This window comes from Taudactylus pleione, unplaced genomic scaffold (genome assembly GCF_031769625.1).
Source record: "Taudactylus pleione unplaced genomic scaffold, aTauple2 ptg000025l, whole genome shotgun sequence".
In the NCBI taxonomy this organism is placed as follows: Eukaryota; Metazoa; Chordata; class Amphibia; order Anura; family Myobatrachidae; genus Taudactylus; species Taudactylus pleione.
In genome coordinates this window covers 393,398-416,308 of record NW_028284427.1, presented here as the reverse complement: position 1 = coordinate 416,308, position 22,911 = coordinate 393,398, and the positions used below count along the sequence as shown (strand labels likewise).

The 22,911-nt window shown below is 45.9% G+C and overlaps 1 protein-coding gene across 1 annotated transcript in view; it reads right to left on the bottom strand.

Annotated features, from left to right (window-relative positions):
- LOC148539613 (electrogenic sodium bicarbonate cotransporter 1-like) overlaps positions 1-22,911 on the bottom strand; it is a 325,398-nt gene that overhangs the window by 205,239 nt on the left and 97,248 nt on the right. Inside the window, exons 3-5 of the mRNA XM_088451237.1 lie at positions 19,539-19,688; positions 16,480-16,541; positions 12,163-12,320 (exon numbers count right to left, since the gene is read on the bottom strand). Coding sequence (XP_088307363.1) covers positions 12,163-12,320; positions 16,480-16,541; positions 19,539-19,688 — 370 coding nt within the window. The remainder of the gene's footprint in view (positions 1-12,162; positions 12,321-16,479; positions 16,542-19,538; positions 19,689-22,911) is intronic.

Here is a 22,911-nt window from a genome sequence, read left to right as displayed (position 1 = left end):
TCCATGGCAATGTGTGCCCAAGGTTTACTGGGTATGGATAAATAGACCAGATGGAGCTACACGCGGAGTCTTATTCTGAGCACAAATGTCACAGGCAAGAACAAACTCATGGACGTCTTCTGACAATGAAGGCCACCACACCGAATGGGAGAGTAGTTCGATCATCTTGGAAATATCTGGATGACCTTTGGCTTTTTGGGAGTGGAAGTCCAAAAGAACTGTTTCCCATAGTCTTTCCGGGATGAACAATAGATACACAGGTTTTCCAGATGGAGCGCCCGACTGACAAGCTTGAAGGGAATAAGCCAAATTACATGTAACAGCCACATGGATACAAGAACTAGGGACAATAGGTTCATCAGATCCCATTGTTTGCACAGAAACAGACAAATCTCAGGTGCACAACTCCAAATTATTGATAATATATAAATGCAATAAAATTTTGCAATCAATAGAGGTTTTTAGCATAATCATGGGTTATGGGCCTACCCACCATATCCAGGTAACCTCTTTAGGGTAGGTCTCTAACATACTAGGGTTCAAATCCAGAGCGCAGGCCTCCCCCCAAAACTGGCCAGCTAAGTTGCCTCAGGGCACCGCCATAGTAAGAAAAGTGCAGTGTAAAAGAGATAGTTAAGAGCAGCCACAGCTGCATATAAAGAATTAAAATAAAAAAGTGAAGTACATCTATAATAAACAAACAGTGAAGGGTTAAAATGTGTTCTAAAAGAAAAATGTGTTCTAATGCGGTGCTCTTAACAGATCAATCAAAGCAATCCAGGGGGACCCACAAAATTGCAGAATTTGATTGCATTTATATATTATCAATAATTTGGAGTTGTGCACCTGAGATTTGTATGTTTCTGTGCCTGCAATTAGTCTCATCAGGTAGCACCTCCCATTATACTGTATATAGTCAGGTTGTGCAGTCCAGGAATCTTTCCCATATACTCCATTTAATGTGCTTTATTGCACACTTGAGGGAAAGGAGACGCTCTCAGTCTGGATTAGCACCCTTCCTTATTGGTTTAAAAGCATGGAGCCTGGTATAGTATATGCACACTGGTATTAGGCACAATTCTAGGTAAGTCCTACAAGTTATATACTGTAGTGCAACTTTTGGGGCGTGGGTCCCCCTGGATTGCTTTGGTTGATCTGTTTCAGGGCACCTCATTATAACACATTTTTCTTTTATAACAGATTTTAACCCTTCACTGTTTGTTTATTATACATGTACTTCACTTTTTTATTTTCATTCTAAGACCTAAAGAGCGCCTTCTATGCTTTTCTTCAGGAGGTAGACGAAAGGCTCCTATCTGCATGGGTTCTCTACTCCGGGAGGAGGAACCCAAGTCGAAAACCTTAAATTGGCGTAAATTGGCATAATCTAAAATAGAATTTACAACTCTCCCAAAAATGTTGAAAACTCTTTACGATCACCCGAACACTGGTCAGGAAGGTTCATCTTAGCTTCCTTGAGGCTCAACTGGGCTGAAGTGGAACAAACATCATCAACCCTGAGGGAGAGCTCCTACACCTTCTGAGTAAGGACTTGAATTTGGCCAGCAAGGACCCGAGCAGGATTCCGTGAAGGCTCCATGCATGTCACAACTGTTTTTGGCTGGCTATAATGTTACGGTCTCCTAGGATTCACTGTGTAAAACCTCTAGAACCACAAAGATTAGGTCTTCTGCCAATAACAACCACCCGCTGTTCCCTTAGAGCTGAATATGTTCACCGGTATTTAGGTGTCTGCCTGGACAAACTCAGGATAGTAGTGGTTTACACAGTTATCCTAGGAAGACCAGAGTAAAATGTGACACCAACAAGAGGAGTGACAGGAGAACAGGATCAGCTAATTAGGCCCTGGTGAGGCTATAGAGTCAGGAGATGGCTACTAGAGCCGGAGTGCGACTAATGAGCTGTGAAGCGACTTTGTTTGCTGTGACGCGGCTGGTACAGCTGGAGATATTGATGCGGCCTGGAGTGAACGAGGTGCGGCTTGGTTTGCAGTGATGTGGCTGGTACAGCCAGAGGTATTGATGCGGCCTGGAGTGACCGAGGTGCGGCTTGGTTAGCCGTGATGCGGCTGGTACAGCTGGAGGTGTATATGTGGCCTGGAGTGACCGAGGTGAAGTAACAAAAATGCAGAGGAAGAATCTACACAGCAGGAACCGGAAAGGCACGTACGGAGACGCTATAGCCGGCAAGGCTGTGAGGACGCTGCTAGGCATAAAAAAGGTGAAGCACCATTCATTGCCACGAAAGATCATCCCGTGTTCCCAGTAACACGAGATGCCATCCGGCGTCCAGATCGCCTAGGAACAGTTGTTGCAGTTCCCTGACGGCAGGCGGAAGTAGTAGGAGAGATCACCAAAGTCTTGGAGAGTGACAATTCGTGCCGGCGACTTGTAACAAAATGCAATAACAATAATAAAATACTTGCGCTCCAAGTCCAATGGTGCTGCACTGACGGTGAGGATGGTCACCAACACCCTTTATAGAATCAGAATATAAAAATACAGTACTTGCAGTCAGTTGCGCTCCTCTAGTGTACAGAAAATACCAAATTTCAACAATATTTGCTAGTATTGCTAGTAGTAATGTCTCTGAAAGTACTCCAATGATATCTTCAATCTCTCCGCCCTATTAAGATAAAACCACTTCCTCAACGGAGTTAATATATATTCTTGTGTCCTCAAAAAGAATGTATATGCAGAATATAGTGAAGCATAGTTATATTCAAATTAAAATACAATCTAAAATATATGTTCCATCAAAAAAGCAGCGTACCAGAATGTGTGGGGTGTATAACAGTACACACCCAGAATAGCAAAAAATCCAGGTAAAAACAGTCATCTCCTGGGTATTTAGGTTTCTGTGGTCCCCCTTGATAAAGGCTCCATGGAAGCAGAAACACGTTGGTGAGTCTATATAAGGAGCAGAAAAAATACCAGGTGATACTGTGTGGAGGAAACTGACTGTACACGTTAAACCAGGGGGATCACAGAAACCTAAAAACCCGGGATGTGACTGTTTGTACCTGGATTTTTTGCTATTCTGGGTGTGTACTGTTATACACCCCACACATTCTGGTACGTGGATTTTTTGATGGAATGTATATTTTACATTGTATTTTAATTTGAATAAAACTATGCTTCACTATATTCTGCATATACCTTCTTATTGAGGACACAAGAATATATATTAAAACCGTTAAAGAAGTGGTTTTATCTTAAAATGAGAGATTGAAGCTATCATAGGAGTACTTTCAGAGACATTACTACTAGCAAATATTGTTGAAATTTGGTATTTTCTGTATACTGTATTTTTATATTCTGACTTGTAACAAAAGCCCATTCAGTATTGAACATTAGGTATTTACACTGGTTGTACTGCCCTCTGTAATGCCCTGCCTTGAGTGAAGTAATGATTTTCAGAAATTCTATGGACTCTGGGCATGATTCAGACTTGAGAATAGAGTAAAGGTGAGTGCACATTAGGACGAGTGGCAATCGTGCATATGGTTGTAGCAAATTCCCTTTGCCCTGGACAATCACAGATTGCCAGTAAACACTAAACAATTTAATGAACGAAGGAACAATACCTCATTCCGTCCTTCATTAAAAATGCACTGCCACACACAATATTGTTTGATTGACCGTGCAGCGCAGTCAATCAAACAATCTCGTATGTTGTCCACAGGAGCACGGTCCAGTATGGCAAATTGTCCCAATATCGTTCTAGTGTGTACCCACCTTCAGAAAGAGCAAGTAACTGTGCATCTTGGTAAAACTGTTTTGCACGGCAGGTGCGGCAGATTTAAAATGTGCAGAGAGATTTAGTTTTGGGAGGAGTGTGTACAAACTGAAATCTAAATTGCAGTGTAAAAATAAAGCTGTCCAGCATTTGTGGGCTACATGAAAAAAAGCAGCCAATAATTACCCCACATGCAAAAAAAATTATGTATTTGCACTCCTTGCATTGCATGGTTTGTTCAGGTACACAGTTACTTGCTCTAACTCATGCTACTCCCAAATCTGAATAAGTACCTCTGTTTTGAAAACATTTAAGCAGTGGCAGATTAACGTCCACATGGGCCTGGAGCTGAAATTCACGAGAGGCCTATTGTGTGCCGCTGTTGGGGGTGTGACAAGTGCCGCAGCAGTGTGACTGGTGATGTGGGGTCATGACCAATGTGGTGTAGGTGTGGTAAACATATGGGTGTGGCCTGTGATGTGGGGTGTGTTTAGTTCCATGGAAGGTTTTGCGGGCGGCCCACTGTTGGAAATCCGCCACTCTCTCTCCTTCCCTCCAAACACCACTCAATTTTTATATATTACATACATATATATATTATATATATATATACATACACACACACACACACACACACACATTGGGCTCAATTCTATTAAACGCGAAGTGAATAGCACGGGGAATCAGCTCCCAGAGCTATTCAATTAATCATGCTGCTAAGTCAGACTAAGGATCTCCTCTCGCATCCCACCTGGGATGCGAGCAGAAATCCGACAAAAGTCCAGACGCGATGCTGTTTTCTGCCCTTAGCGCCAGGAAAACAGCATCGCGCCGGGAAGTTTAGTCGGAGAATGCCCTTTCTCGCAACTAAACACCCTGTATAAAGGTGCGAGAATGGCCATTCCCCGACCTAACAGCGTGCTGAATTGAATAGCGTCGGGAGCTCATTCCCGGTGCTATTCACTTCGCATTTAATTGAATCGAGACCATTGAGCGCAGTACCGCACCGATAACACTTTGGGCACTAGAGTGTGTCCAGAGTCTATAGTGCATGCACAGGTCACCAAGAAAATGGCTGTGGCGGCCATTTCCCCTGTACTGAGCATGCGAAAAACGGGGAAAATGGCCACGGCGGCCTTTTTCCAGTAATTTTTTACAGTGCAGTAATACTTTATTATTACTGCAACCTTGACAAAGGGACTCTGCGCAGCTCCGAAACGTTGGAATATGCAGACAGCATAAACAATTTTCTAAATACGTGATCTCTCTCTCTAAATACGTGATCTCTCTCTCTCTCTAAATACGTGATCTCTCTCTCTCTCTCTCTCTAAATACGTGATCTCTCTCTCTCTAAATACGTGATCTCTCTCTCTCTCTCTAAATACGTGATCTCTCTCTCTCTCTCTCTCTCAATACGTGATCTCTCTCTCTCTCTCTCTCTCAATACGTGATCTCTCTCTCTCTCTCTCTCTCAATACGTGATCTCTCTCTCTCTCTCTCAATACGTGATCTCTCTCTCTCTCTCTCTCAATACGTGATCTCTCTCTCTCTCAATACGTGATCTCTCTCTCTCTCAATACGTGATCTCTCTCTCTCTCTCAATACGTGATCTCTCTCTCTCTCTCAATACGTGATCTCTCTCTCTCTCTCAATACGTGATCTCTCTCTCTCTCTCAATACGTGATCTCTCTCTCTCTCTAAATACGTGATCTCTCTCTCTAAATACGTGATCTCTCTCTCTCTCTCTCTCTAAATACGTGATCTCTCTCTCTCTCTCTCTCTAAATACGTGATCTCTCTCTCTCTCTAAATACGTGATCTCTCTCTCTCTCTCTCTCAATACGTGATCTCTCTCTCTCTCTCTAAATACGTTCTCTCTCTCTCTCTCTCTCTCTAAATACGTTCTCTCTCTCTCTCTCTAAATACGTGATCTCTCTCTCTCTCTAAATACGTGATCTCTCTCTCTCTCTCAATACGTGATCTCTCTCTCTCTCTCAATACGTGATCTCTCTCTCTCTCTCTCTCTCTCAATACGTGATCTCTCTCTCTCTCTCTAAATACGTTCTCTCTCTCTCTCTCTCTCTCTAAATACGTTCTCTCTCTCTCTCTAAATACGTGCTCTCTCTCTCTCTCTAAATACGTGCTCTCTCTCTCTCTCTAAATACGTGATCTCTCTCTCTCTCTCTAAATACGTGATCTCTCTCTCTCTCTCTAAATACGTGATCTCTCTCTCTCTCTAAATACGTGATCTCTCTCTCTCTCTAAATACGTGATCTCTCTCTCTCTCTAAATACGTGATCTCTCTCTCTCTCTAAATACGTGATCTCTCTCTCTCTCTAAATACGTGATCTCTCTCATATATATATATATATATATATATATATATATATATATATATATATATATATATACATATATACATACACACACACACACACATATATACATATATATATACACACACACATACATACTCTGGGGCCAGACATTACACTGACCTCTAACAGGAAGCTAATATGGACCTGCTGGGCTGCCTTCCTTCCTGATTCCTGAGCTAGGTGACAGAATGGTGGAAGCAGGAGGGTCAGTGCGGGGAGCTTCGGATGAGTTGGGGGCGGAGCTTCGGCGGGTCAGAGGTGGGCGGGCTACGGCCGGCCGGTACGTCCACCGGCCGAGGGGAAGGGATGGGAGGTGGGCAAAGGGTTGTGGAAAGGGATAAACTTAGCTGCAGGCAGCCGGGGGAAAAGTTAGCTGGGCTGGTGGTGACAGGAAATAATAAAAAAAAAAGTATTTTTCTTTCCTGTCTCCACCGCAGCTAGTGTATGTGGGCCTATTTTCAATGGGAGGCCTGGAGCTGTAGCTCCACCCACCCCATTGTTAATCCGGCCCTGCATTTAAGCCTCCAATGATTTTGTTTTTATGTGGTTTTATTCAGTTTGTGTTTAAAAAAAAAAAAAAACCTCCAGGAGTCATACTGTTCCAGGAATCAATAATGGATAATGAACCATGAACTGTTTTGGGCATTGTTTGGAATGTTGCTACAATTTGACAATTCTGCAGCATCAAATTGTTTATATAGGTTCAAAAGGCAATATTGGGCCTTTTTAAATTTGTTAAGGGCCTGGATGACAACATTAAAGCAGCTTATGGAAAGCCTGTCTGAAGCAAATGCATCATTTTTTCAAATTTTTAAAAAAAAAACATTGCAAGTCACATAATCCATGCACACTTGTCCAAGAGATTGTTTTAAAATCAGATTATTTGTAATGTGTTTAAATCAATAACGCACATTTCAATTGGACAGATTAAAAAGACTGTATAGGATCATTAGACTTCTAAACCTTTAATCATTTTGATAGTTGAAAAGTTTGTCACCCACACATACAGAGCCGGATTTAGACCTCTTGGGGCCCTAGGCAAGATACTGGTTTGGGGCCCCCCTCCCTCAAACAATCCATAGCACTATAGTTTTGTTTTTTATTCATGCCCCTTATATTATTTGTTGTTTATCCTCCATATATACAACTTTTTAAAGCTGCCAACATTACAAACATTAAAAAGGCACATAAAAACAGTACTTTAAAACAATATTTTAAACTTTTAAACGCCTGATATCATAGAAAGTGCAATCAATGTATGTAAAAATAGCCATCTTTAAAGAGCCCTGACCCATAGCTATTCTATTCAGTTTGCTCTCTCCAAAATAGTAGTAATAAAATAGCAAGGATTCACATTTGTATTTCTCATAGATATAGGCCAGGCTACACTGTAAGATTCACAACTCATCAGAGCTAGGCTTCATGCCAATTGATCATTTACTGCACTTAGTTAGGGTTCGCAGCGAGCCTACATTAGGTTATGGTTCCGCCCTTGACTGCACGCCTTCCCATTATTAAACCCCTCACTCATAGACTCTATTATATTACTTCACTGATTGCACCATGTCCCCTACCCTCTAGTTCCCATTATTACACCCAGGGGCGTATCTTCCCATTGGCAAGGATGGCACTTGCCAGGGGCGCCGGCCAGTGGGGGGCGCCGCTGGGCCCCCCCCCACCGGCCGATGCCCCTGGCAAATGCCATTCGCAGCTAAAACTTCCCCTGATGAGTCCAATTAAATTTTTTTTTAAGATGGAGACAGCTGTGTCTCCATCTCAATACAAGCGGCAAACGCTGCCGCAATCACAGCTACGGAGAGCTCAGAATGTCAGAGGGAGCTGGGGAGCTGCTGCGCATGGTCAGCCACAGCTGCTCCCTCTCCCTCCTCACAGTATGTAGTGCTGCGGCTGCCGATTTCCTCCTCTCAGTCCCAGGTACGTGATTGTGTGTGTGGTGTGCCATGTACTTTAAATGTGCTATGTACATGTAGGTGCAGTGCTAGGTATGTGTGTACAATGTGTGTGTGTGTGCTATGTATATATATGCGCAGTGCTAGGTATGTGTGCACACTATGTGTGTGTGGTGTGCTATGTACAGTATGTGTGCTATGTATATGCAGTGCCAGGTATGTGTGTACACTATATGTGTGTGGTGTGCTATGTACAGTATGTGTGCTATGTATGTGCAGTGCCAGGTATGTGTGTACACTATATGTGTGTGGTGTGCCATGTACAGTAAGTGTGCTATGTATGTGCAGTGCAGGTATGTGTGTACACTATATGTGTGTGGTGTGCTATGTACAGTATGTGTGCTATGTATGTGCAGTGCTAGGTACAGTATATCTATATCTGTTTACTAACTGACAAGGGGGGGGGGGGGGGGGGGGGGGGGAGACCAGTCCCTTACTTGCCAGGGACGCTCGGACCCCTAGATACACCCCTGATTACACCCTCACTCTATGACTGCATTATATTACTGTACCTTCATTGATTGTACCAGGCCCCCATCCCCCCTAATTACTATACCTACACTGATTCCACCATTTCCCTCTAATTTCTATTATTATACCACTCAGTTGCCACATTTTAGATCAGTGACTCTCCCTCACTGAATGTAGCAGGCACCCATCCCTTAAAATACTTATTACACCCATTAATGACCGCTTTATATATCAGTCTACCCCTCCCCCACTGATTTTAGCAGGCACCCATCCCTTATAATAATGATTACACCCATTAGTAACCTCTTTATATATGTGTCACCCCCCCCCCCCACTGATTGTAGCAGGCAGTGGCACCCATCCCTTAATACTTATTGTTACACCCATGGCCATTAGTGACTGCTCTATATATCAGTGCCCCCCTTTAATGATTGTCAGGGCCGTCCCCAAGTCTACTTGCACCTTGTGCGAGAAATTTTGGGGCACCCCTCCCCTCCACCCAAATCCAGCTATTTTCCTAATGAACACTTTTATTAACCAAAAAAGATATTCCCTATTTTGTAATTTAACACATTATTCCACAGAAGACAAGTAAAGAAATACAGAGAAGTCAAGACACATTGTCTGCCACAGGGAAAGAAACACATACATTGTCCGGGATAGGGAAAAAAAAAACCACACACATTGTCTGCCACAGGAAAAAAAAAACACATACATTTTCCACAACAGGAAAAAAAAAAACCACACAAATTGTCCACCAGCAGAAAAAAAAAAACACATACATTGCCTGCCACAGTTAAAAAAACACATACACATTGTCCACTACAAAAAAAAACACATACATTGTCCACCACAGGAAAAAAACAAACACACAATGGCCCTCATTCAGAGCCGTACGCTCTGAGCAGAGCGCACGCTCTGCATGAGGGCCGGGCTCCTTTTTCATGGAGCGTCCTCCTGGACGCTCGTATAGCTGTGGGTCACCACCCACAGGCTATACGAGCGTGCATTTTGATGGCCGCGATGGTCGTGACCATCGCGACCATCGAAATTGCGAGCCGGAGCCTGCGGTTGAGGTTTTCAACCGCAAGCTCCGGAGTGATTTTGGCTCTATCAGAGCCAAAATCACTCCCACTGACATCACTAGTGATGTCAGTGGGCCGGCTTCTGACGGGAGGCGTTCCCGTGGGAACGCCCCCGTCAGGGAGGCACGCCCCCGGCACGCCCACCAAAGGGGGCGTGCTGTCAATCAACATTGACAGCACGCCCCCTTTGATCGGACACAACGAGCGAAGGAAAGTCCTTCGCTCGTCGTGTCTGGCGCATGCGCACGACGGAGCTCCCTCCGTCGTGCGCATGCTCAGTGCAGACCATCGACCCACTTGCGAGCGTACAGCCGCTCGCGAGTGGGTCTGAATCAGGCCCAATATCCGCCAAAGGAAAACTTCATAGTCCCCACAGGAAAAAAAAAAAAAAAATACATTAATTCACTGCCCCACAGGAAAATAAAATTATACATTAATTATTGGACCCCCACCCCTCCCAGAAAACTGAGTGACCTCACCTTACCTGCAGGGAAAGTTGCAGAGGAGCTCCATGGTGACCCATAGAATCAGTGACTAGCCACTGATTCAGCATCTAATCACTTGCCGCTTTTGGATAGATCCCCTTCCGTAGATGTACCCTGACGTCATCAGTTACTGTCCAACGTCATTCCCTACCATATCTAAGTGGGAATAGAGAGGGAATATAATCCTGTGGCGAGCGAAGCCCTCACTTGCCTTCAGCCGACCGTGCACCTGCATGCAGCAGCAGTCTCAGTTATAAGTCACTGGCTGCATTTGCACTGCATGCGCAGGCTGGACAGCGTGCAGCAGTGTGACCTATGACAGAAGAGCCCAGGGCTGCAGAGGCCAGGAATTCGTATAATGGCAGGCTCAGCCATGATACCTGTAATGCGGTCGCGGATTCTAGATGACATTTGCGTAGCAGTGATCTGCCAGATACTTCCCAGCGGCCGCACTGCGCTCCTTTGCGGATGCTCCAACTGCCCTCGAATGGGTCGTGCTGATTTTAGCATGCACTGGCACCCATCCCCTAATACTTGTTGTTACACCCAGGGCCATTAGTGATCACCTTATATATCTGTGTGTGTGTGTCCCTCACTAATTGTAGGCCCCTGGGTGTAACAATAAGTTCTAAGGGATGGGTACAACTGCTTACCCCCCCACATATAGGAGAAGGCCCCCCCACATATAGGAGTGGCACCAATCATATAGGAGCAGGCCCATCATATAGGAGCAGGCCCCCCACATATAGGAGTGGCACCCATCATATAGAAGCAGGCCCCCGTCGTCTATATACTGTAGTATTTAACAGCGCCACCCAGCCGCCCTTCCTTTTCATATAGTACCAGGCCCCATCTCCTAAGCATTATGTAAAAGCAGCCTTCAGCATTTTACTCACCTTGCTGCTCGTCCTTCGCGGCTGGTCCTGGTTCCGCTCTCCGTGCATGTGACGTCATACGCTCATGTGTCATGACGTCACATGCACAACACAGTATAGACACTTGCATGCGTCCCAGGAGCCGGCTCGGCAGGCTGTCAGTGTAGCTAGCTTCCGGAGTATTAAGCCATCCGGCGCGGCACGCACATTGACAGCCTGCCAAGCCGGCTCCTGGGGCGCATGCAGCTGAGTTCATGATCCGCCGGAAAAGACCTCCATACAGCCCTGACCACGGGCCCCCTTGGTCCCGCCAGGCCCTAGGCGGATGCCTTTGTTGCCTAGTGGGAAATCCGCCTCTGCACACATATGTTGATCTTTAAAAATGTGATAAATAAATGATCCATTTATATGATTGGAGCATACTTGCCAACTCTCCCTGATTGTCAGGCAAACTCCCTGAAATAGTAGCAATATCCCTGTCTCCCTGAAGAGTCTAGCAATCTCCCTGATTGTACCTTACCTCCATTATGTAGCTGTTATATTAAAAAAAACAGAGATATATACATTAAAATTGGATCATTAGTATTATTTCCCTGCATTGGTTATAAGACACGAAGATCCCTATGGCTACATGTAGTTTCTGATAAGTATCAGTGTGTTTTCATCAACACGTAGATCTTACTAACTGCTTTGGGGCTCGTTAACTTTTGGATTCAAGTACATTTTATGACACGCCTCTCAGATATAGCAGTACACGGCAACTTTACCGCCACACTCATAAATGCTGCTTTCACAATCTCCCTGAAATGCTCTTTCAAAAGCAGGCAAGTATGGATTGGAGTTTAACGAGTGTGCCCAACTTTACATTGCAGGATGAAGAGAGGCAAATAAAGTTTTGTTATTTTGTTGCTCTCTCCTACCTCATTCTCTACACAAAACTATTTTTTTTCGTTTTTGATGGACTTTTCTTTTAAAGAAGCAAACAGGCTGACAACTTTATTCACATACATAAAAGGCATGCCCCACAGCTCACCCAAAAGTCATACAATGAACATAAAATGCTTTCACAGATAAAAATAAGGAAACCACTATATGCTCCATTGATAAGTTTAGTGTCTGAATTACATCCAAACATATTACCTGCTGGCGAGAGCCACTTCCGTCAAAGAGCCAAGCACAGCTGCTTCCCTTAGCCTGATGAAGGCGGCAAAAGGTTGATCCAAGAAGTCCACCTCACCAACAAGAACATTTGCTGCTTCTGTTCCATCAGGGACCTTCTTTCTAAATTTATTTTTTAGCTAAAATGAAACACAAATCAAAGCAAACTGAGTAAGTAAAGTAATATAAAGTGAATTATAATATAATCTCTCTTCATTCACTGAGCACAGGGCTTGTTAAAATGTAAATAGTGGATTTGTGATTTGAAGCTGATCTACTATCTCGAAAATATTTTTCACATGTGATGTTGACTGCAGTTTGTAATTAATCCTGCACCTCAAACTCCGCTATACCAAACCCGCCTCCCTTCCCCCTTCCTCCCTTGATTCTCAGTTATCTGCTGAGGCAGTAAGAGAAGTCGAGCAGTCTGGTTAGTCATCATCAGTAACTTAAATATCATGGATAAAAAATATTATAGTTGTAAAGATTATAAAATATAATATAAATGTTACTGTGTTTGAAATATCAACCAACACATGATGCAGAAAAGTTTGAAGAGCGTTTAAGAACTAAAGGGAATGGGATTGCCATAATAGCCGCCGGTTCTAATCCCGACAGTGAGAGACCGACTGATAAAGATCCTGACGGGTGCCTGTAAGTAAACTAACCCTCCCCTCTCCCCCCTCTAACCCTAACCCTCCCTTAGGGGTGCCTAACTGTAACCTCCCCCCCTAGTGCCTAACCCTAACCTCCCCCCAGGGGTGCCTAAACCTAAACCCCCCTCCCTGCACCCTAAAACTAAGTCTCCAGGGTGGGTGGGGGGAGTGCCTAACCCTAACCTCCGCCCCTAGTGCCTAACCCTAACCCCCCTTTCCCTAGCCTAACCCTAACCTTCCCCAGGGGGGGGGGGTGCCTAACCCTAAGTCCCCCCAGGGGTCCCTAAACCTAATCCCCCATCCCCGGGCTAAGTGCATACTTACCCGGCAGGAGGACGATCGGTCTGGCGTCCTTCGGCGTTCCGGCGTCGGGATTAACATAGGCGTCAGTATTTTGACGCCTATGTTAAATCCCCTGCCAGGATGACACGGGATTGAGACCGCGGTCTCGTAACTACATCCCGAACTAAAGATCCAGGAACAGTACATGTAATCAGACTGGTATATTGTAAAAAAACATAAAATGTCTATACCAAATATATGTAGGCCAATATAGCAGGATGTAAGTTTGCACCTCACGAAGTTGAAATGGCTCAACTTTTTATTGGTCAACAATAGGTAGCCATTTAAAGGTATTTTATCACACATCACATCATGGCACACACACATGTTCCCATGCATAGGCAGAATTTGGGGTGGGAAAAGATATTCTAAACATAGGCCAAGTGCACTTGCAGACCTGCACACGAGACCTAGGAATACATCTTGTAGTAATAGTGCAACTTTGCATAAGCACACATTTCTGCCTTTTTTAGTGAACATATTTGCCGCTACCAGTACAGACTATGGACCTGATTCTGTAAGTATCGTAATTGCATCACGCCTCCTGTGCATTGCTTATACTAGCTGCGTCGGCCAACGTAGCATCGGTTAATCTCCGTACCATCGGTCCCACAGCCGGCTGCTGCAGTTTAGAGGAGGAAGCCAGGGAATCCCCATCACCCGACGGAGATCCTAACTTCTTCCCTCACCTGCAACGGTGGCGACATCGCCGCCCACAAACGGCAAACTGTCAATCGCTGACAGTCTGCGAGCGAGATAGAAGAACCCATTCTGCACACTTGCAGAATGGGTTCTGTGCCTGCGTAGATTCCCAAGCATCAGGAATCTGCGTTCAGCAGTGCACTGCTAAATCAGGCCCTATGGCCCCTAGTTCTGGGAGCACTTTCTTTAGGGAAGAGGGGAAATTTTGTTTTTCTTTTTTAAATTAATGACTTTTTTTAAACATAAAGATCCCATTCGTCATCATGTTTATTATGTTCAAGATGAGGTGAGGACACACTCTGCTTCAGGTATCATATTTTATCATATGTTTATGTATTCTGTACTTAAACTATGTTCTGTAACAGTGTTAAGTCTGCAAAAGAATAATAACTGCCATGGGGAGACCTACAGTATTCTGGCAAGTTACCATAGATGTACTATGCATCAGCTCATGCCCTACTAGGTAGCTGGGCTATGCATCCAGAAAAGTGACCAGGCTGTCAGTAATGCTACTCAGCCAGAGAGCAATAATCTGCAGACTAGCAATACATGAACAATGCCCTTCTTAATCTCATCTCAAGTGATTATGCTCTTCTAGGGAGATCTATTGTGTAACCTGGTATCTTAAGACACTATAGAGCTACTATTGACCAAGGGTCTGGAACACAGATTGGCAGAACTTGTCATACACTCATCCCCCAAGACATCACCAAGAAGCAGGGATGTGCAGTCAGGGTAGGCAGAGCCTCCACTGTCATACTCCCTCTTCTGTCATACTCCCTGTCATGCTCCAAAGTTTTGATATAAAAACTGTGTTTTTTTACATGTGTGCCTCACCAGCCACTGACCTCACCGCATGTCACTGCCAAGAAGGTAACCAAGGGAAAGCATAATACAGCCCTGAGTGATGAGATCTTTTAATTCAGTAGACAGAAGAGGAATACTGCTCTGAAGGAGGTGGGTCAGAGACATAAAAGCTATGTCTACAGAACAGAGAGAATTGGTGATTGTGAAGTTGGATGTCAGACTTTGCAAGGGATACAGCTCTTGCTAGACTGAATTGGAGGCTATAATGAATCACTGTAAGGATAGCTAACCTACTTTCTTTGTCCTGAATCTCTACAGGTCTTGTGGCTCTGCATGCCCACCAAAAGGGAAGTGACTGTGAAGATCGACAGTCATGTTGGCAGCAATAACAAGAAAGGAACCTTTCTTGTTATTTCAAGACTCCAAGCAAGGGATTTCAACACCAGACCTCTTCAGCCTTGTTATTCTTACTATACGAAAGCTAGCTATTATAACTTAGACCACTGCAACTATGCTTATCTATGTAGTGTGCAAAGACAGTTTATCCATCAGTGAATCTTCGCACATGAAACCAGACATGGTCACCTCAGTCCTCAGGACATACCTATACGGTGGTGGGTTGACACTTACTGGCATTTCTGTACATAGAGAAAAAAAACTAGGGACGTTAATGAAGCCGCAGTGCAAATTTGTATGCACTGTATGAAAATATGTAAATGTCGCCGGAATTTGTTTTGAGACAATCACCGGCGGTTCTACAAATCCAAGCAACTGCACACAAAGATGCAGCATCAGTCGTAGATCAGTCAATTATCGAACTTCTGAGTAGCCCTGTGGTTGCACAGAATGGTCGCTAGAACTGAGATGCCAGGACCATTTTCACTGCATACGAGATAACCGCCGCAGACAGAGAGAACGAGTCACCATCACCCCCGTTGACACCCTACCTTTCAATCACTTTGTGAATAAATCGTCACTGCGAGCTACAACTAAAATGAAACAACAAATGCGCAGTGTGACTTAGTGGTAATGTGTCGGTACAAACATTCACCTTTATCAAGGAGAGTCTGCCTTAGAGGCAGACAAGAGGACACAAATAAACCCAGTACCCTCATTAACCGGTATGTACCATAGCTCTATTTGTTTGCTGGAGTCATGTACACTCTCCACTGGTTGGACTGGGTAAATAGCCAATGGGTAACCAGGTATTGTGGCTCCTTTACATCAAATGTGAGTTTCAGGGGTGGGGGTGTTATACAGTGCTTACAACAAAACACCCTTTTCTAAAGACAACTATTATAAAAGTTCTAATCAGGAACATTCTTATATAGAAATTGCATTTTAGAAAATTAGCAATAGTTTTCTAAAAAACAATGAAACAACTTTTCTATTTAGTTAAGAACCTGTTCTTGAGGTGCGTATCCACTAGACAATTTTAATGAGCAATTGAACGATTAGGACATTGTAATCATTCAATTGCTCATTAATCGTCCATAAATCGTGCACTATAATGTCGCAAACGACCAGCGATGCGCGCTCCCGCTGGTCGTTTCCAACATCAATCTTCGCCTGAACATGTCGGTCAATCAGCCAATAATGACAGATTGTGCATGTTCAGGGATGAGGGAGGGTGGCTGCACTGAACAACATATCATTCAGTGTAGGCACTGCACATAGAGGAACGACTGTACGATTACAATTTTGTTATCATACTGTCGTTCCAAGATCTACTAGTGGATACGCAACTTTAGAGTATTTCTACTCAAATACTGCAATGTTTTATATTTTTTACCTGTTCACATGTAGGCTTTTCAGATAGTTGAATCATTGCACTTTGTTGAGAGTTTTTTTTGCCTGCAAAATAAAAATTACACGTTAATGCAAACAATTGGAGCATGTCACTCAATTGTGTTATTAACTCCTAACCACATCTTACTTCTTAAGCTAGATATTGCTGGAAATATGTGTACAGGCTTGATGATGTACACATATTTCCATATTTCTGTACACACTAGCGAGACAATGAACAGCCCAGTTACTTAACAAATGGAGTGGTTGGCGGCCATCTTGGAACAGGGAATGAAGTTTCTCTGGAGGAGTAACAGAGTCAGCGCAGTAGCACGCTCCACTTTAAACAGACATTACTATCAACTGGCAGGGTTAAATTTCTGTAGATGTCAGATCATAGCTTTGCTCCACACCAATGTGACCTATCTGTACCGTTACAACATATTAAATGGTCAGAGAAATAACCGTAATGTATGCGATTGTGGATATATGCTAATGTTCCATTATGCATGTACGTTGCCTTTTACTGCATTTTCATACAAATGTGTAAAAAAAAAAGTTTTGTTTTTTTTTTAGGGATAAGCGGGTTCGGTTCTCAGAGAACCAAACCCACCCCAAATTCGGGGATCTGGGGTGATCCGAGCCAAGCTTGGATCTCCCTGCCTGCCCCGGATCCCTCACCCGAGGCAAAACCTCGCGATCCCGCTGTCAGGTGCGAGGTTTTGTATTGAGTGGGCTTAATGCGGATTGGCTGAGAGAGCCATCTGTCACAGCTCTCAGCCAATCAGCGTTGAGCACATTTTATATGCACACAGTCAGGAAGCAAAAGAAGATGGAGCCCTTCATCCCCCGCTGCCAACACCGCTGGCACCCCCACTAGTAGCATCCCCCACTGCCGACACGGCCGACACCCCTGCACTGCTGCCCCACATGCTGAGGACACTGCCAGTGACCCCCCACACTGCCGACACTCCCACACTGAGGACACCACCAGCACCCCTGCTCTGCCTATACTGGGCCTGATTCTGACCCGCTCGCGATCGCTGTACGCTCGTAAGCGGGTCGATGGTGCCGAAGTGCGCATGCGCATGACGGAGGGAGCTCCGTCGTGCGCATGCGCGAGATCCGGCGAGCCCGTCGCTCGGGGTCTCGCAACACAAGGGGGCGTGCTGTCGATGGTGAGTGGGAACGCCTACCGTCTGAGTCAGGCCCCACTGACATCAGTAGTGATGTCAGTGGGAGTGATTTTGGCTCTGATAGAGCCAAAATCACTCCAGGGCTTGCGGCAGCGAGACCCTACCGCAGGGTCTCATCGCAAGCCCGATGGTCGCGATGGTCTTGACCATCGCGACCATCATCATGGACGCTCGCTATAGCTGTGGGTGGTAACCTACAGCTATGCGAGCGTCCATGAGGCCGCTCCAATGTTAGGTAGGAGGGCCCTGATTCAAAGCGAGCGCTCTGGTCAGAGCGTCCGGCTCTGAATCAGGCCCACTGTCAGCACACATGCACTGAGGAAACCGCTGGCACCCCTGCCCTGCCGACACCGCTGGCACCCTGCATTGAAAACACCCCTGCACTGCCAACACAGTCAGCAAATCTGCACTGAGGACACTGTTGGCACCCCCGCACTGCCGACACTGCTGGCATCCTGCATTGAGAACACCCCTGCAGTGCCGACACAGACAGCAATCCTGCACTAAAGACACCACTGGCACTGCTGACATCGCCGGTGCCCTTTAATGAGGACATTGCCAGCACAGCAGCACTGCCATTCCATGTACTAAGGACACCGTCAACAACCCCCGCACTGACGACAGAGCTAGCAAACCTGCACTAAAGACACCACTGGCACTGCCGACATCACTGGTACCCTTCACTGAGGACACTGCCAGCACCGCCATTCCATGTACTGAGGACACCGTAAGCAATCGCACTCTGCCGGCACTGCTGTCACAGTAAGTGCACTATTGGTGTATTCAACCCACACTGTATAGCACGCACACTGTATCTGTGTTGGAAAATGGAAGCTGAACTGCCACATGTTAGTGCCGCCCACTGTGTCACTTAGCTTAGTCAGCCAGCTAGCTGGAGGCAACCTTTTGACCGTAACTAGACGAAAAAAATATTGTGAGGTGATCAAAATTTATTGGAAATGACTGGCAATAAAGGTTATTGAGGTTACTTATACTGTCGGAACAAAAAAAAGGCCCATTTTATGTGATTTAAGCTGTTTTTAGATTTTTTTAAGAAAAAATCCAGGTCCAAAACCAAAACACGGAGGTGAGGTTTTGGCAAAACCAATCCATATCCAGAACCAGGGGAGATCCAGATCCAAAACCAAAACACGGGGGTCGGCACACATCCCTAGTTTTTTTCTTTAACAAAACTCACACATTATCCATGATTTTCCATCTACACTTCTCCTTAATGGCCCATAATCTGCAATAATCTTAAATCCTTCCATCACATAAACCTTTACACCACTGCAAACACGGCTATGTGGGAGCATGATGTCACAAAACAGCATTTACACAGCATTTTTGCATGTTCAATCATAAATTAGACTTAATATGTTTGAATATATTCAATTACTTCTTAATTTCTAACATTTATGCAAAAAATGAACTACAGCTAATTCACTGTATTTCCCATCCAAGTCATCCTAAGGCGGTGAATCTATAATGGGCACAGGGTGGTTGGTGTACACGGGACCCTAAATCCAGAGGGACCCACCGTTCACCCTGTGCCCATATTCTATATTTACTTATCCACTTCGGAAATAAATGTGAAAATGGCACTGGTGTAATTTTCACGGAGATATGCGCATTAGAGAAATAATCGGGAAAATGGTGCGGATGCCATTTTTCCAGAGATATGTGTATGCGCAGTAGACTCTCGTCCAGAGTCAATTCGCCATATGTGCCAGTGTGAGTGGGGAAAGGGACATGCACGGAGGCTGCACATAGAACCCCTCTCTCTTAAAATGCCCCTGATGAAACTAATAAGGTGCTTTTTAGTATATGAATGGTGTACATTACAATCATATTTAAGAAAACTTACCCCTAAATGAAGATACAACAACGTCCTTAATAATTCTTCTGTATGATGCTTTTGTCTGGTGTATATGGTTTTGAAGAAGAACATATAATATGTTCTCATTTTCTTCCTGAGTTGTTGGGTTGCTGGGAATCCTTTGTTTTACAACATGTTCTGAAAAAGGAAAAAAATAAATTTACATGTGTGTGGTACCCCCATATTTGTGCCCCATAAATACCCCACTTTATTTTATTACAATACACGGCCCCCTCAGCTAAGGGTGTAATGTGTATACTGCCCCATTCAATAGGCTGGCAGGACAGCATGAATTTTTAGTGACCCCCTAGGCAGATTCTAAGCATGTGCAGCCACAGGGAAAACTAGTGATGTCGGCCAGCAACACAGGCAACCCGGGAAAAAAGGCCCCCATTGATTGACCCCTAGGTTGTAGAGCAGAGGGCCTGAAGGGCGGGTTTACACTGGGGCCCCCTGGCCAATTAGGAGTGTCAGACTCAGCCAAGGAGGTGTGCTTGAGTGGCAGATATGTTTTAAATAACAGCACCCAGGAGCATAGGGGGAGCTTGCCTGGCTGTAGCTCTTGTGGGGAGGGGAGCCTAGATGGAGCATTGGTGGGTTGCTATTGCGGGGAGCAAAGGATACTGTTCCCACAGAGAGAAGTGCAGCCAGATCCCATAGAAGCAAGCTGAGGAGCCTGCCTCCGGAACCACAGAGAGAGTACCACTGCCGCGCTGAGATGAGCATACCTGCTGCTGAATAAACCCCGGGTGCCAGGAAAACCCAGTGGGTGAAAAGAAAAGGACGGCTGGCCTGCCACGGGTAACAAAGAGGACAGTCCCAGTAGAGGAGAGAGGACGTGTCACGGCTGCCGACACTTTAGACTCCTGGAGGGAGGCAGGCCTACTAGGCACAATAAATTGGAGTGGTCTTAGGAATGACCTTTTCATGAAATTCAGTAGCACAGGATAAAAGGAGGACCAGAGCGTGGGGAAGAGGTTTGGCGATACTGCTGAAAATCCGCCCCCTGCACGGAGCCCTGAAGGGAGAAGCACTGCCGGATGCAGGAATGAAGATCCCAGATTGAGGAGCTGCATCTGCTGTTGTGTGAAGGGATCCACTGGGAGACCCTACTGTCTTAACTGAAAACAAGAGATATGGTAAAAACTTACCTTTGTTATCTCTGTTTCTACGAAGTCCATAGGGTCCACAGGGTTGACCTTGGGGTATAGCTGGATCTGGATCCACGGGCACCACGCAGTTAAAGCTTTGCTGCTCCCAGGATGCACTTGGGTCCGTCCTCCTCTATACCCCGCCCCCGAGCCACAGGCACCTCAGTTGGTAAGCAGCCAAGGCCAGAGGAGGAGGAGACTAAACAGAGAGAAGGAAGACTGGAACACACAAGAAACCATACTCACAGAAATGGGAGACGGAAAACCGGTGACCAGCCACACAGCCCATATGAAGCCAGGTGCGTCAGGGCGGGCGCCCTGTGAACCCTATGGACTTCGTAGAAACAGAGATAACAAAGGTAAGTTCTTACCATATCTCTTGTTTTCTACTTCAGGGTCCATAGGGGGTCCACAGGGTTGACCTTGGGGATGTCCCAAAGCAGTTCAACTAAGGGCGGGGGCGCTCCTGTGCTGAAAGGAGAACCCGGCGCCCAAAGGATGCATCCTGAGAGGCGAAGGTGTCAAACACATAAATCAAAAACGTCTGAATTGAAGACCAAGTGGCCGCCTTACACAGCTGAACAGCAGAGGCGCCACGTCTAGCAGCCCAAGAGGGAGCCACAGAACGAGTGGAATGAGCCTTAACAGAGGCTGGCACAGGTAAACCCTCCTGTGCATAAGCCTCACAAATAACGGAACAAAGCCAACGGGCTAACGTTTGTTTGTTGGCAGGCCAACCCCTCTTGTGAAAACCAAAGAGGACAAACAATGAATAAGACTTCCTAACCGAAGCAGTCCGGTCCACTTAGATTCTAAGCGCCCGGACTACATCTAAGGAAGCCTCACCAGCTGAAAGATCAGGTGACTGAAAAGCTGGCACAACAAGTTCCTGATTGATGTGGAACTTCGAGACCACTTTAGGTAAAAACTCAGGACGAGTGCGGAGCACCGCTCTGTCCTGGTGAAAAATCAGAAAAGGAGGGCGACAGGAAAACGCCCCCAATTCAGACACCCTCCTGGCAGAAGCAATTGCCAGGAGAAAAGCGGTCTTAAACGTCAGCCACTTGAGTTCCACTGACTCAAGAGGCTCAAAAGGAGGACCCTGCAGGACCCGTAGCACCACCGCCAAGTCCCAAGGAGCCACAGGAGGCACGAAGGGAGGCTGGATCCTGAGAACACCTTGGAAAAAGGTGTGAACATCTGGCAGTGTAGCAATCCGTCGCTGGAACCACATGGACAAAGCGGACACATGAACCTTCAGAGAGGCAAGGCGTAAGCCGAGGTCTAAACCTGATTGAAGAAATTCCAAGATTCTAGAAACTCGGAACACCTGAGGATCATAGCTTCTGGACTCACACCACTGAAAGTAAGTGCGCCACACCCTGTGGCAAATCCGTGCGGAAGCAGGCTTGCGTGCCCTGAGCATGGTACCAATAACCGAACAGGAGAAACCCTGAAACCTCAAGACGGCTGTCTCAAGAGCCACGCCGTCAAAGACAGCCGACCTAGATCCGGGTAAAGGCAGACAACAGGTCCCGACGCTGAGGAAGAAGGTACGGAGCGTTGATGGAGAGGCTCCTCAGATCGGAGTACCAAGGACGTCTGGGCCACACCGGAGCCACCAGCAGGAGCATGTCGCCGTCCTGCTTGAATTTCAACAGGACCCGAGGAAGTAGGGATATTGGAGGAAACAGATACGCCAGGTGAAACGTCCATTTCACCGACAGCGCGTCCAGACATGCGCCTGCATCTCTTGTCCTTGACCCGTAAACGGGCAACTTGTGATTGTGACAGGAGGCCATCAAGTCCAGCTCCGGCAGCCCCCATCTGTCCACGAGTAGCTGAAACACCTCTGGGTGAATCGACCATTCCCCGGGATGCACGTAGTGACGGCTGAGGAAGTCTGCCTCCCAATTGAGGACTCCGGGGATGAAGACCGCCGAGATCGCTTGAATGTAGCACTCCGCCCAAGCAAGGATATGAGACACTTCAGACATCGCTGCCCGACTGCGAGTTCCTCCTTGGTAGTTGATATATGCCACCGTGGTAGCGTTGTCGGACTGCACCTGAACCGCCCTTCCGTGAAGAGCGGGGCCGGACGACTGCAGGGCCCTGTATACTGCCCGCAGTTCCAGGATGTTGATGGGGAGAAGAGCTTCTTCCGCAGACCAACGACCCTGAAGCGACAATGACCGGTCACTGCCCCCCAA